Source organism: Cololabis saira, chromosome 4 (assembly GCF_033807715.1).
Source record: "Cololabis saira isolate AMF1-May2022 chromosome 4, fColSai1.1, whole genome shotgun sequence".
NCBI lineage: Eukaryota > Metazoa > Chordata > Actinopteri > Beloniformes > Belonidae > Cololabis > Cololabis saira.
Window position 1 is genome coordinate 49,946,397 of NC_084590.1, and position 12,358 is coordinate 49,958,754.

Consider the following 12,358-nt stretch of genomic DNA (forward strand, 5'->3'; position numbering starts at 1 on the left):
AATTTACAGTCGGATCTGATCTGTGGCCAAATGTCATTATCATGTCATTACATTACATTTGGCATGGCTGTCACTAAGTTCTAAATTACCCCATAGGGTTATCTCGTGGTTCAAGTCTGTTTGAAGCTACTTCCAAGGTTTCGCCTCTGCAGGTGGTAGGAAGCTGACATTCAGGTCAACCACGGTGTCACAATGCCTCATCAATTCACATTTTTTTTTTGAGTTACAGTGGAGTACATAATTTTAATAGTAGTTTGAGTGATACATATTTTGCAAGTGAACCTTAGACATGTGATCAGAAGCCAATAACAGTTAGGATTCCAAACCCAGTGTTGATAATGTTCGCAATATTTTTTTGCATAGGCTTTCGACACTATCTGACACATTCCCCCTTTGCTCACATGTGACATGCGTGCTAGTCACGGGTACAAGGATGTGGGTGTCACAACGCGGCCATCGTTGCTGACCCAAAAATTATTAACATTTTTACAACCATGGGAAAGCTACAATCTGTGCTCCTTCACATCAGCAGTCCCTTGTAAGAGGGCTACATCATTAGGAGAAGCCAGGTCGTTAGCGGGTATAGAAGGGCAGAGCTTTACTTGGACAGGTAAACCAAATTTGGCGGCTTCTTTTGCTGCATGGTCAGCCAAAGCATTTCCTAGGGAAACAGGGTCTTTGGATTTGGTGTGGGCTTCAAATTTAACAACAGCAATAGATGAAGGTAGTTGACATGCTTTTAACAGTTCACCAATCGATTTACCATGTTTAACGGGTGACTCCGAGGATGTGATCAAGTGTGTCTGTATCAAGGGTGAGGAGGTCGAGATAGTGCCCTGCCACAAATACCTCGGACTCATACTGGACAATAAACTTGACTGGACTCAGAACATTGATCACCTCTACAAGAAGGGCCAGAGCAGGCTTTACTTCTTGCGGAGGTTGGCATCATTTAACATCTGCACCAAGCTCCTACAGATGTTTTATATCTCTGTAGTGGCTAGTGTGCTGTCTTATGCTGTGTCTTGCTGGGGTGGCAGCGGCAGCAAAAGAAATATCCAGAGGCTGAACAAGCTCATTAAGAAGGCAGGCTCAGTGGTGGGCCTGAAGCTGGACTCTGTTGAGGAGATAACGGAGCAGAGGTCACTCACCAGACTCAAGGCAATCATGAACAACACCAACCATCCACTGAGCTATGTGTTCAACCAGCAGAGGAGCACCATCAGCAACAGATTACGATCACTGAACTCCTCAACAACGAGACATACAAAGTCATTTGTCCCCCGAGCCATCAGGCTGCACAACACCCTGTGTGGGAGGAAGAGGCGGGAGGGGGAGTAGGAGTAGCAGGAGTCAAGTGGGTGTGGGGGGAATCTCTCCAAGGCAGAAGTGCTGGAACACTTCTGTCCTCATTGTTGCTGTTTCGTTGCGGTGTGTTGGATTTCCTGTCCTTGCCTTTGTCCCCAAGTCGGTTCTCCCTCCTGTCATTAGTTTTATTATTTTAGATATTTATTAACTTGTTTTATTATACTAGTTGTGTGTGTGTGACTGATTCTGTGAGCAGTTGACCACTCTTAAATTTCCTTCGGGATTAATAAAGTACATCTATCTATCTATCTATCTATCTATCTGATAAATCCTCGGTTTGCCCACAATATACCAAAATCGTTTACACAACCAAAAGCATATCTGGAATCTGTATAGATTGTAACAGTTTTACCTTTTGCTAGTTGACAGGCTCTCATCAGTGCATACAGTTCAGCTACTTGGGTGGAGCTGGAGGAGGGCAGGGTGGCGCTTTCAACAATTAAGAATTATCACCAATTATATAACCTGCGTATGGTATTCAATTTTTTTCTATAAGCAGAGCCGTCAGTGAAGAAAACAAGAAAAGTCAGGACGAGCAGGGTTAAGGATTAGTTGGACATGCTTTCAGAAAAGGCTTATAGACACTATAGTTGGCTCAGAGACAGATTTCCATGTGCTTCCATGATAAGATTACGTAGGTTGGGATGCTCTGATTTGGCTCACCACAATAGGAGCAGTTCCCATTGTCTTTGATTGAGAAGTGTGACGTGTGGCCTTTGTTGTGGTGTGAATGATTAATTGGCCCGTGTCTTTGGATGCTTACTCTGTTCCTGCGTCCTCCTCTCTGCGCTCAACCTACCTGTGTAGTGACACACTTGGGGAAGCATTAGTGTCAGTAGCACTTTAGCCCTAACCTTTGGTTGAAGGCAATTAGCGAATATGTTTTGCATGTAACCTGGAGGAAGTCCATTAATCTGATCTTGTGACAAACCACAATTTTCTTTTGCTGTCAACATCATTTTAGCATAAAGCTCACTGGGATTATCATATTTTCCTTGTTTAAGTTTTGTGAGAGGAGTAAAGTCAACCTGTTGTACTACTTCCCTGCTATGGCAATGTCTGAGCTTGCTCTGTTGTGATTTTTGGCAACAGCTGTGGGATTACAGGGAATTCTACACGTATCAAGTACTTTGCCTTTCAAATCAGGTGGCAAAGTTAGTTTTAACAGCTGTTTCCGCTAGCCATTTTTTTTATTTATTTAAAATTTCTTACTATTGTTTTTAGTTCTCTTTCGGCTCCAAGTTTTGTAGACAACATCTTTTCTCATTGTGATCAGTGGAGCTAATTTTACTGATTTTACCACCCACCCCTCTTGACTATTCTCTTGGCTATTCTCCTCAGATCTTGGATGTTGTAAAATCCAGTCGTCATCAGAAGTGTCATCATCACTTGATTCTTTAATCTGTTTCACCTGATAAAGGTTTTTGATTTGATCATTTAACTGGCTCTCTAATTTCATTTTTGTCTGCGTTGGGTTTTTAAGTTCTTCCAATTCTTTCACAGGATAAATAGTTGTAGCGTGATTGTTTTTGTTTGTTTTAATGATTGTGGAGGACCCAGTTAACAAGTCCAATACCATCTTTGTCTGCGTTGTGTTTTTAAATTCTTCTAGTTGAGCCATTAGCTTTTTATTTTGATCTGTAAGCGAAGCTATTTGGGATTTCACATTATGGCGTCTACTTTCATCCCTCCAAAGTCTGAGGGAGTTGAAGTGCTTTAGTTACTTACTTTTACCCACAAATCACTTGCTTATTCTTCCAATCATCAGTCTACTTGAGCATACAAATCATTCCTTTTGATGTAAGGAGAGCGGGTCAGATCCTTACTGAAATGAAATATATCTCCAAGTAATTAGGAGAGCAAATCATCCCCACTTATAAAAACCAGTTCCTCTACATATATGCCTATTTCCCACAAAATTATCAGTGTTCCAAACACTTCTTATGGACCTCAAGTCTTGCATATGCTATAGGTTCCACTGGACTATTCTCTTGGTACCCAGACCAACTTGGCACTCTGGCCATTCTCTCTTTAATGTTACCCGAGATATTAAACCTTTTTAGAAGAGCGAGTCAAATTCTAAGGCAGGAGAGGCAAAACATTCTCACAACACAATCAAATTCAAGTGTTATGAAACTGCAAGCATTCCTAAACATCTCTACAATAACCCCTTCTCACAACCACGCACAGCGAAACTTACCTAAATTTTAGGATGACGTCAACCATTCTCTGGCACTCCAATTCACAGACTTTCGACAACAGCCCAGCAACAATAATTTGGGATTTTGTAAACGGACCCCTTACCTCTGAATAATTTTGGATAGAAGTCACTGGTGTATCGTTGGTCTGGAAAAAGGAGTTTCCATCGAAGGTCTATTGTCATCTGGGTCACAGCACCAAATTGTTGAGGAATATTATCAAAACCAGTTCAGAGGTCCGCTGTGGTGTAGTGAATTTTATTCAGTAAGCCGGCGGTGAGAAGACCTGCACAGATCGGGACTTAGTTGGTGTGCCGACCCAGAGTGATTAGAGTCATGACTTTTTATACAGTAAGTATAACCTGACAGGCTCGGAGGCAGGGTGCTCAAGGACTGCTCCACCCAGTTAGGTGGAGTTCTCACCAGGCTGTTCCAGCTCCTCCTGGATTCTGGCTGTACCCCCAACCAGTGGAAAGAGTCCACAGTAATCCCCATCCCCAGAAAAGCACACGCAAAGGACTTGAAGGACTACAGACCAGTGGTGCTGACCTCAGTGCTTTGCAAGTGCATGGAGAGAGTAGTGGGTGACCAGCTGTCCGACATGTTGGCCGACAAACTGGACCCCCTCCAGTTTGCGTACAGAGCAAGACGTGGTGTAGAGGATGCAAGTCTCACACTTTTAGACACCGTCACAAAGCACATGGACTCTACACACCCACACACCAGGATTTTATTCATGGACTTCTCCTCTGCTTTTAACACTGTACACACTAGCACCCTGCTGCACCGCCTGTCAGATCTTCAGGTGCACCCAACACTGCTTTTATGGATTTTTAACTTTTTACAGGACAGACCACAAGAAGTGCTTGTGAATGGTTTTAAATCGAGCAAACTGGTTTTAAACACAGGGCTTCCTCAAGGTTGTGTTTTATCTCCCATCCTCTTCTCTGCATATACCAACACCATCTCTTGTAGCAGAGAAGGAATGACACTTTTTAAATATGCAGACGACATGGCACTGGTTGCCCACATGACTGGTTCTGATGCCCTGACTCAGTACCAGCAGGCCGTCAGCGACCTGGTCCAAACATTCACTGAGAACCTACTCCAGTTGAACATTGCCAAAACAAAGGAGCTGTGCTGTGGAGGCAGAAGCAAGGCAGCAATAACACCATCTCTTTTCCAGCCACTCAGCATCCAGGGGCAGCTGGTAGAGCAGGTCCAGTCCTTCAGATACCTGGGGACTGAGATCGACACCTGTCTGTCCTTCACACAACATACGGACGGTATTTACAAGAAGGCACAACAGCGTCTCCACCTGCTGAGGAATCTAAGGACATTCAACATCAGCAAAGACATTTTAATTCTGGTTTACCGTTCACTCATTGAATCCATTTTTACATTCAACATCTCATCCTGGTACAACTTGCTCACCATCAAACACAAAACCAGACTCTCACGAATAATAAACCAGGCCAGCAAAATATGCAGATCACAACACACCCCCCTGTCTGATCTCTACAACCGCTCTGTGATCAGGAAGGCCACTCTGATCACAGAAGACCCCTCTCATCCCCTTCACCACTCATTTCAACTACTGCCGTCAGGCAGAAGGTATAGAATTCCACTGGCCCGGAAAAACATTTACAAAAAGTCATTCATTCCATCTGCCACAACCATCCTGAACACTATCAAATAGATTGTTGCACTTTTAACAGGCACCGTCATGTCTGTTTTAACTTATTTACTGTTTTTTAACGTATTTATTCTTTTTATATTGCAACGTGTCCTTATGGGAATGTGTGAATGTGGTTGTGAGCCCTGTCCAAGAGGAATTTCTGTCACCATTGGGACAGACAATAAAGTATTCTATTCTATTCTATTCTATTCTAAGTTCAAAGTACAAAAGGCGGGAATAAACAAGCCAAGTGAGAGACGAAAAGCCATTTACAGTCGGATGTGATCTGTGGCCAAATGTCATTATTGGGCATTTGGCATGGCTGTCACTAAGTTCTAAATTACCCCATAGGGTTATCTCGTGGGTCAAGTCTGTTTGAAGCTACTTCCAAGGTGTCGCCTCCGCAAGTGGTAGGAAGCTGACATTCAGGTCAATCACGGTGGTGTCACAATGCCTCATCAACGTCTATGTCTGTCAGAGTCATCTGAAAACATCTGATTTAGGACATAAACTCATTTATTCATGGACATTTTGCACTCTGAACATCTTGAATGAAACTGAACCAGTATGGAGCTGAACTTTTCTCAAGTATCCAGATAAAAGATATTCAAGCTTTTAAGCTATATTTAGTGTTTTTCTGACTCCTGGATTAGTTTTTCTTGTATGTTGTGTTCAGGTTTGTTAAAGTAGACTTTGCTCTCACAGAGACTTCAGCATTGATCAGAGATTGATTAAGAAGACAAGTGCTGTTCTGCTCTGATATCCAGACGTCAGTTCTTGTATGAAGCTGTAAACGTCTTCATGCTGCTCTCCTCTACAGCAACAACACAAACACCTGTCACCTTCTGTCTCAGATAAACTTTAATTCATAATCAATGAAGCTGCACTCGTCACATTCAGCACTCGGAGCTTTTCCATCTAGAGTCTCGGTCTGGTACGACCAGCAGTTTATGGAGGATCATGGGATTTCAAGCCTTCATTTCTCTGCCGACGCCTCTTAGATGAGAGGTGAAAAGTCTTCAGGAACCAAAATCAAGTCCAACTGCTCTCCTCTTAAAGTCTGTGGAAAGTAACCCCCCACCGGAGTTACAGGACGGTGTAGGAGATCACAGAACCAGAGTTACTAGAATTAAGGTCTCTGACCAAGTACACATGTGTCCACAAAACCCCCCAGTGGTTCTGATGTTTCATCTTTCTACGTTACATAGATTCGCCTCTGAGCAGCAGAAACATCAACTAGATCAAGTGTTTGAAACATGAACCTCTGGTTGAGGTGACTTGAGGTGACCCAGAACAAAACAAAATCATTGGATTTCAAAAGTTTTCATTTGAAGATCAAAACAAGATTTAGAGAACTAAACTGCTAATTTACACTAACTGATGGTGTTATTGATCCATCTGGACTCACCGAGCCTTTCTGCAGTTCCTCACAGCTGGAATCAGTCTCCATCGACCCCCTTGTGTTGTGTTGTACTTGTTCAGGTCCAACTCATCCAGAACCTCCTCCGACATCTGCAGCATGTAGGCCAGAGCTGAACACTGGATCCCAGAGAGCTTCTCCTCTGATCTGTTCTCTGACTTCAGGAACTGTTGGATCTTCTGATGAACTGAGAGGTCGTTCATCTCCATCAGACACTGGAACATGTTGATGCTTCTCTCAGGAGAGATTTCATCAGTGTTCATCTTCTTCAGGTTGTTGATGACTGTCTGGATGGTTCCTGGATCGTTCTCCGTCTGGTTCAGCAGACCTCCTAACAGTCTCTGGTTGGACTCCACAGAAAGACCATAAAGGAAGCGGACAAACAGGTCCAGGTGGCCATTTTCACTCTCCAGGGATTTCTGCATGACTCTCTTCAGGAAGTCACCCATAGATGAGTATCTGTAGTCTTCTCCCAGAAAGTTCTCCAGCACATCTGTGTTTCTGGTGGAGCAACAGTGGAGCACGTAGACTGCAGCCAGGAACTCCTGGATGCTCAGATGAACAAAGCAGTAGACGGGTTTCTGGAAGACCTCACACTCTCTCCTGAAGATCTGGGTACAAACTCCTGAGTACACCGAGGCCTCTGGGACATCAAGACCACACTGCTCCAGGTCTTCTTGGTAGAACATGATGTTTCCTTTCTCCAGATGCTCAAACGCCAGCCTCCCCAGCTTCAGGAGAAGGTCCCTGTCAGCCTCCGTCAGCTCCTGTGGACTCGTCTCATGTCCCTCCGGGTACTTGTTCTTCTTCCTCTTCGTCTGGACCAGCAGGAAGTGGGAGAACATGTCAGTCAGGGTCTTGGGCAGCTCTCCTCTCTGCTCTGTGGTCAACATGTGGTCCAGAACTGTAGCAGTGATCCAGCAGAAGACCGGGAGTTGACACATGATGTGGAGGGTTCTGGATGTCTTCATGTGGGAGACGATGCTGCTGGACCGCTCTTCATCCCTGAACCTCCTCCTGAAGTATTCCTCCTTCTGTTCGTCGGTGAAGCCTCGTACTTCTGTCAGCCTGTCCACGTGTTTGTGAGGGATCTGATTGGCTGCTGCAGGTCTGGAAGTGATCCAGATGAGAGCTGAGGGAAGCAGGTTCCCCTGGATGAGGTTGGTCAGCAGCACGTTGACCGATGAGCTCTGTGTGACGTCAGACACCACCGGACCGTTGTTGAAGTCCAGGGAACGTCTGCTTTCATCCAGGCCGTCAAAGATGAACAACGGTTTCCCAGCAGCCAGCTGCTCTGCTGTGAGCTTCTGGAACGATGGATGGAAAACCTGGATCAGCCTGAGAAGACTGAGCTGCTCATCTCCGATCAGGTGCAGCTCCCTGAACGAGAGCAGAATCACCACGGTGACGTCTTGGTTCTCCCAGCCCTCGGCCCAGTCCAGAGAGAACTTCTGAACCGAGAAGGTTTTCCCAGCGCCAGCGACGCCGTTGGTCAGAACCACTCTGATGGCTCCACGTTGGCCAGGTAAGGCTTTAAAGATGTCCTGGCACCTGATTGGAGCGTCATGGAGGCTCTTCATCCTGGAAGCTGTCTCCAGCTGCCTCACCTCATGTTGGGTATCAACCTCTTCACTCAGTCCCTCTGTGATGAAGAGCTCCGTGTAGATCCTGTTGAGGGGGGTTCTACTTCCTGGTTCATCAGTTCCTTCAGTCACATGTTCACATCTCCTCCTCAGACTGGTCTTATGTTCATCTAGGACCTCCTGCAGACCAGCATCTGCTGAAAAACAGAATGAAGAGGAGGTCAGAGGGAGGGTCCAGATCCAGACCTGCAGGTCCTCTACAGACCACTAGGGTCCAGATTCAGACAGATGGACGGTCTCACCTTGTGGAGAACTTGCTCTGGATCCCAGATATTCCGATGAAGTCGACTGGTCTGAGCTCCGTCTGCAGAACCAGCGTCCACACAGGGTTTATTGGATGTTCCCACATTTACGAGCAAAATCAAACAAAAACAAGTTCTCACAGTATTTGTTTTGTTGTTTTTTTTTCTTCCAGAGGACATGGTTTTCTTTTCTATGTAATATTCTCTTATATATATATATATATATATATATATATATATATATATATATATATATATATATATATATATATATATATATATATATATATATATATATATATATATATAATATTCCTATACAGACACACACACACACATATTTATGTATATTAGTCTATTTTTATGTATTAAATAAGACAACAGTTGTCTTACCTTGTGTCTGAGGGTCCAGGTTCTTTACTGAAGAGTAGAGGAGGATCTTTAGACCTGAAGACGAAAGGGTGGTCCATGGACCGGTCACTCTTCAGAGACAGACCGATGGATCCTGGAGACTCTGGTCTCTGACTGCAGTACCGACCTCTGCAAACACAAATTCACCCAGTCACTCCTAATATTCATGATGACCACTGAAGACGATCTACACCAGGTTCTCCAACCCTGGTCCCCGAGAGCCAGAGTCCTGCATGTTTTAATGTTTCCCTGGTTCAGCACAGCCTCATACAAATGACTGATACAAATGACTGATACACATGACTGGTACAAATGACTGATACAACTGACTGGTACAAATGACTGATACAAATGACTGGTACAAATGACTGGTACAATGATTTTCTTCAATCTGATGTCTTCACCTCTGCCTTCCAGCGAGCTCGGGTCACCCCACTGCTGAATAAACCACCGCTCAACCCTCCCCAGGTTGGAGACTACCGTCCGGTCTCACTGCTCCCGTTCAGGTCTACACTTCTAGGAAGAATTAGAGTCTAAAGCTCTAGGAAGATTCGTCTTCAGTCGGTCTGACGGTTCCTTCATGACAAATGTCTGTATGATCCACATCAGTCAGGCTGTAGACAGAACCCACTCAGTTTAACATCAGTCAGAACCCACTCAGTTTAACATCAGTCAGGCTGTAGGCAGAACCACTAAGCTGAAACTGCTCTTCTTTCAGTAACTGAGTCACTACGGGCTGCCAGATCTGCTGAGTCAGTACTCCCAGATCTGCTGGTCTATCCTCAGTCTTCATACTGCTTGACCTGTCCGCTCCCTTTGACACCGTCAATCACCACATCTTCCCCTCCACATTCTCAGAGCTTGGCATTTCAGGATCTGTCCTCTTGTGGTTCATGTTTGACGTCGCAGGAAGATCCTTAAGAGAATCATAGCAAGGACGAGTGTCCAGATCACATGAGCTGGCAGCAGGGGTGCCACAGGGATCTGTTCTTATCCCTCTTCTCTTGTCACTGTACACCATCGTACTAGGTCAACTCCACTACAAAGTGACAAAACTTCCTCAAATCCCTGTTTCAGCAGTGTCTAATGTCACCAATGAGTACTAATGTCCTAAAACTGCTCCAGACTCTCCTGGATCGGGAGAGCTGGTTTCATCCTGAACCAAACTCTGGTCTCTGAACCAGCAGGACCACATGGTTGAGGAACACAGAAGACTCCGTGGTGGAAAAACAGGAACAAGAAGGAGTAAGTGATGTTTGAAGAAACTAAAACTTCAAATAAACCAGCACATAAATAAAATCTAAAGTCATAATGAGTCATAAAATCAGTTAACAACAGTTTTCTTACTTTGTGCCTGAAGGTCCAGGTTCTTCACTGAAGTTTAGAGGTTCATGTTTGGACCAGTCACTCTTCATAGAGACACTGATGGATCCTGGAGACTCTGGTCTCTTCTTCTCTTTCTCCACACAATCCTCCATCTTCTGGACTTCAGTCATTCATGAACCAGAAACTCCGACCATCTTTGAATCTGTAGACAGAAACTTTATTAAAACACCACTAAGTCATGAAATACATTCTTTCACCCACTTTTCCTGAATGACTTTGTCAAAACTCCTGAGGTTGAAGAAAGAGGTTTTACTGATACTGACGATAAGAGAGAATTGAAACTGAGAGTTGCCTCTAATTTGATTCCAATCTGTGAAGCCGAGTATTCACCTGGAGAAGATATGTTCTGTTTCATTAAAAAGTCAAAGAACGACTGATGAAGGGTGCGTCCCAAAACTCCCCTTCGCCCTCGTTTTGATCCCTCCCCCTAACTTTTGCGCGTTGCCGTGAGGGTAGTGGTGTCCCAATTCCTCTTTTCACCTAGGGGGAGGGGGCATAACGAGGGCGAGGGGCTGAAAATAGCCCCTTCAAATCCAGGGTTTTCACATGCTGACTTCGCGAGCGAGGGGCTATGAAAATTTCCCAGAATGCCTTTTGTCGTCATTTGCGGTCTGAATCCAAAACAAAAACATGGCGGACATTTCTTATTTTTTAGTGAATAAAATCAATATTTTGAGTTAGTTTCTGCATAAAAATGCGTTTTGATTACATTTCTAGCGAGAAATATATATATTACTTTCATGATATTCACTCAGTGAATGTACATAATCCTTTTTTTGTCCGTTGTTCGCAAAGACCGCACCGGAATAAAGGCTGTTAGGTTACGCCGTAGGCTACGTAACCTACGCCGTAGGCTACGTAAGCTACGCCGTAGGCTCTGCGTCGATTTGACTCGCCGACCGAGGGCAAACAGGCAGACTCGTCTCAGATTGTGACCGAGGGAGCAAGCATTTTTTGTGAGAAATAGCGAGAAATAATCCTGTGACTCGTCAGATTTGTTTTGGATGTTTCTGATATAATAGTTTTCAGAAACCACAAAGTAATCCAGCTGTTATCTGGGTAATTTACACACTTTCAGATAAAGTTGCAGAAGATCACGCCAGAATAAAGGGATTTATGGGTCCGTGTTACACCAACGCAGAGCCTACGGCGTAGGTTACATTACCTATGCCGTAGGCTCTGCGTTAGTGTAACGCGGACCCATAAGCTCCGGAGCCGGCAGGCAGAAATCTCCAAATTTTCGGAGCAAATTTCTTAACAGGCGTAGCTACAACTGTTAGATTTTATCTATTAAACCAACATCTTCCTAAATGATTTATTTCAGCCAGCGTAATTCTCAACAGAGCTGCAGGTTTCTCTCCCGGGACCACAGTGCTGGGTTGACCCGGCGGACACGTCTGTCCCCCCGGCCTTGAGCTGAGGCTGCTCCCCGGGGGCGGCGGCTCTTCTCATATCCGAAAACGTAGAGTCAAATTTCTTAACAGGCGTTATTTGGATAAACTGAGCCCAGGTTGGGGATCTTAACGGTTACTTTTACGCCTGAAAAAATATTAAAACTTAATAAAGTGCCATATTAACAGCGCTACAGCTGAAATTAAAACAGCTTTTGGCTCTCAGCTTCCTGATCAGGTTAGGGATGAAAACGAGGGGTAGGGGGAGAAATGGGACAGGCACCTGGGCCAAGTGCCCTAGATCTCAAGTGCCCTAAAATCTCCCCCTTCTTTTTTAGGGGATAGGGAAGAAAAGAAGGGCGAGTGAAGAAAAGTAGGGGGAGAATTGAGATTGGGCCGAAGTCATCCAGGAAACCACTTCTTCACTCATTCACACTAAAGAGCAGCCTGAACGTTACCTGCTCATGTTCAGATTTCTACACCAGAACATCAGAGTTTATTCTGGATCCAGTCATGAAGGTGAGTCTGAGATCAGGGGTGCGTTTCCCAAAACCACCGTTGATGACGATGTTCACCACTAACATAGTTGGACCCACGCAGGAACGATACGAGTGTTTCCTG

General features: G+C 44.6%; 1 protein-coding gene across 1 annotated transcript in view; it reads right to left on the bottom strand.

Moving 5' to 3' along the window:
* LOC133442600 (NACHT, LRR and PYD domains-containing protein 14-like) overlaps positions 1-10,456 on the bottom strand; it is a gene marked incomplete at its 3' end in the record, with an annotated part of 198,147 nt that extends 187,691 nt beyond the window's left edge. The window contains exons 1-5 of the mRNA XM_061720608.1: positions 10,308-10,456; positions 8,943-9,089; positions 8,550-8,611; positions 7,328-8,444; positions 6,653-7,165 (exon numbers count right to left, since the gene is read on the bottom strand). Of these exons, the coding sequence (XP_061576592.1) occupies positions 6,653-7,165; positions 7,328-8,444; positions 8,550-8,611; positions 8,943-9,089; positions 10,308-10,456 (1,988 nt within the window). The remainder of the gene's footprint in view (positions 1-6,652; positions 7,166-7,327; positions 8,445-8,549; positions 8,612-8,942; positions 9,090-10,307) is intronic.
* Between the last annotated feature and the right edge of the window lie 1,902 nt (positions 10,457-12,358).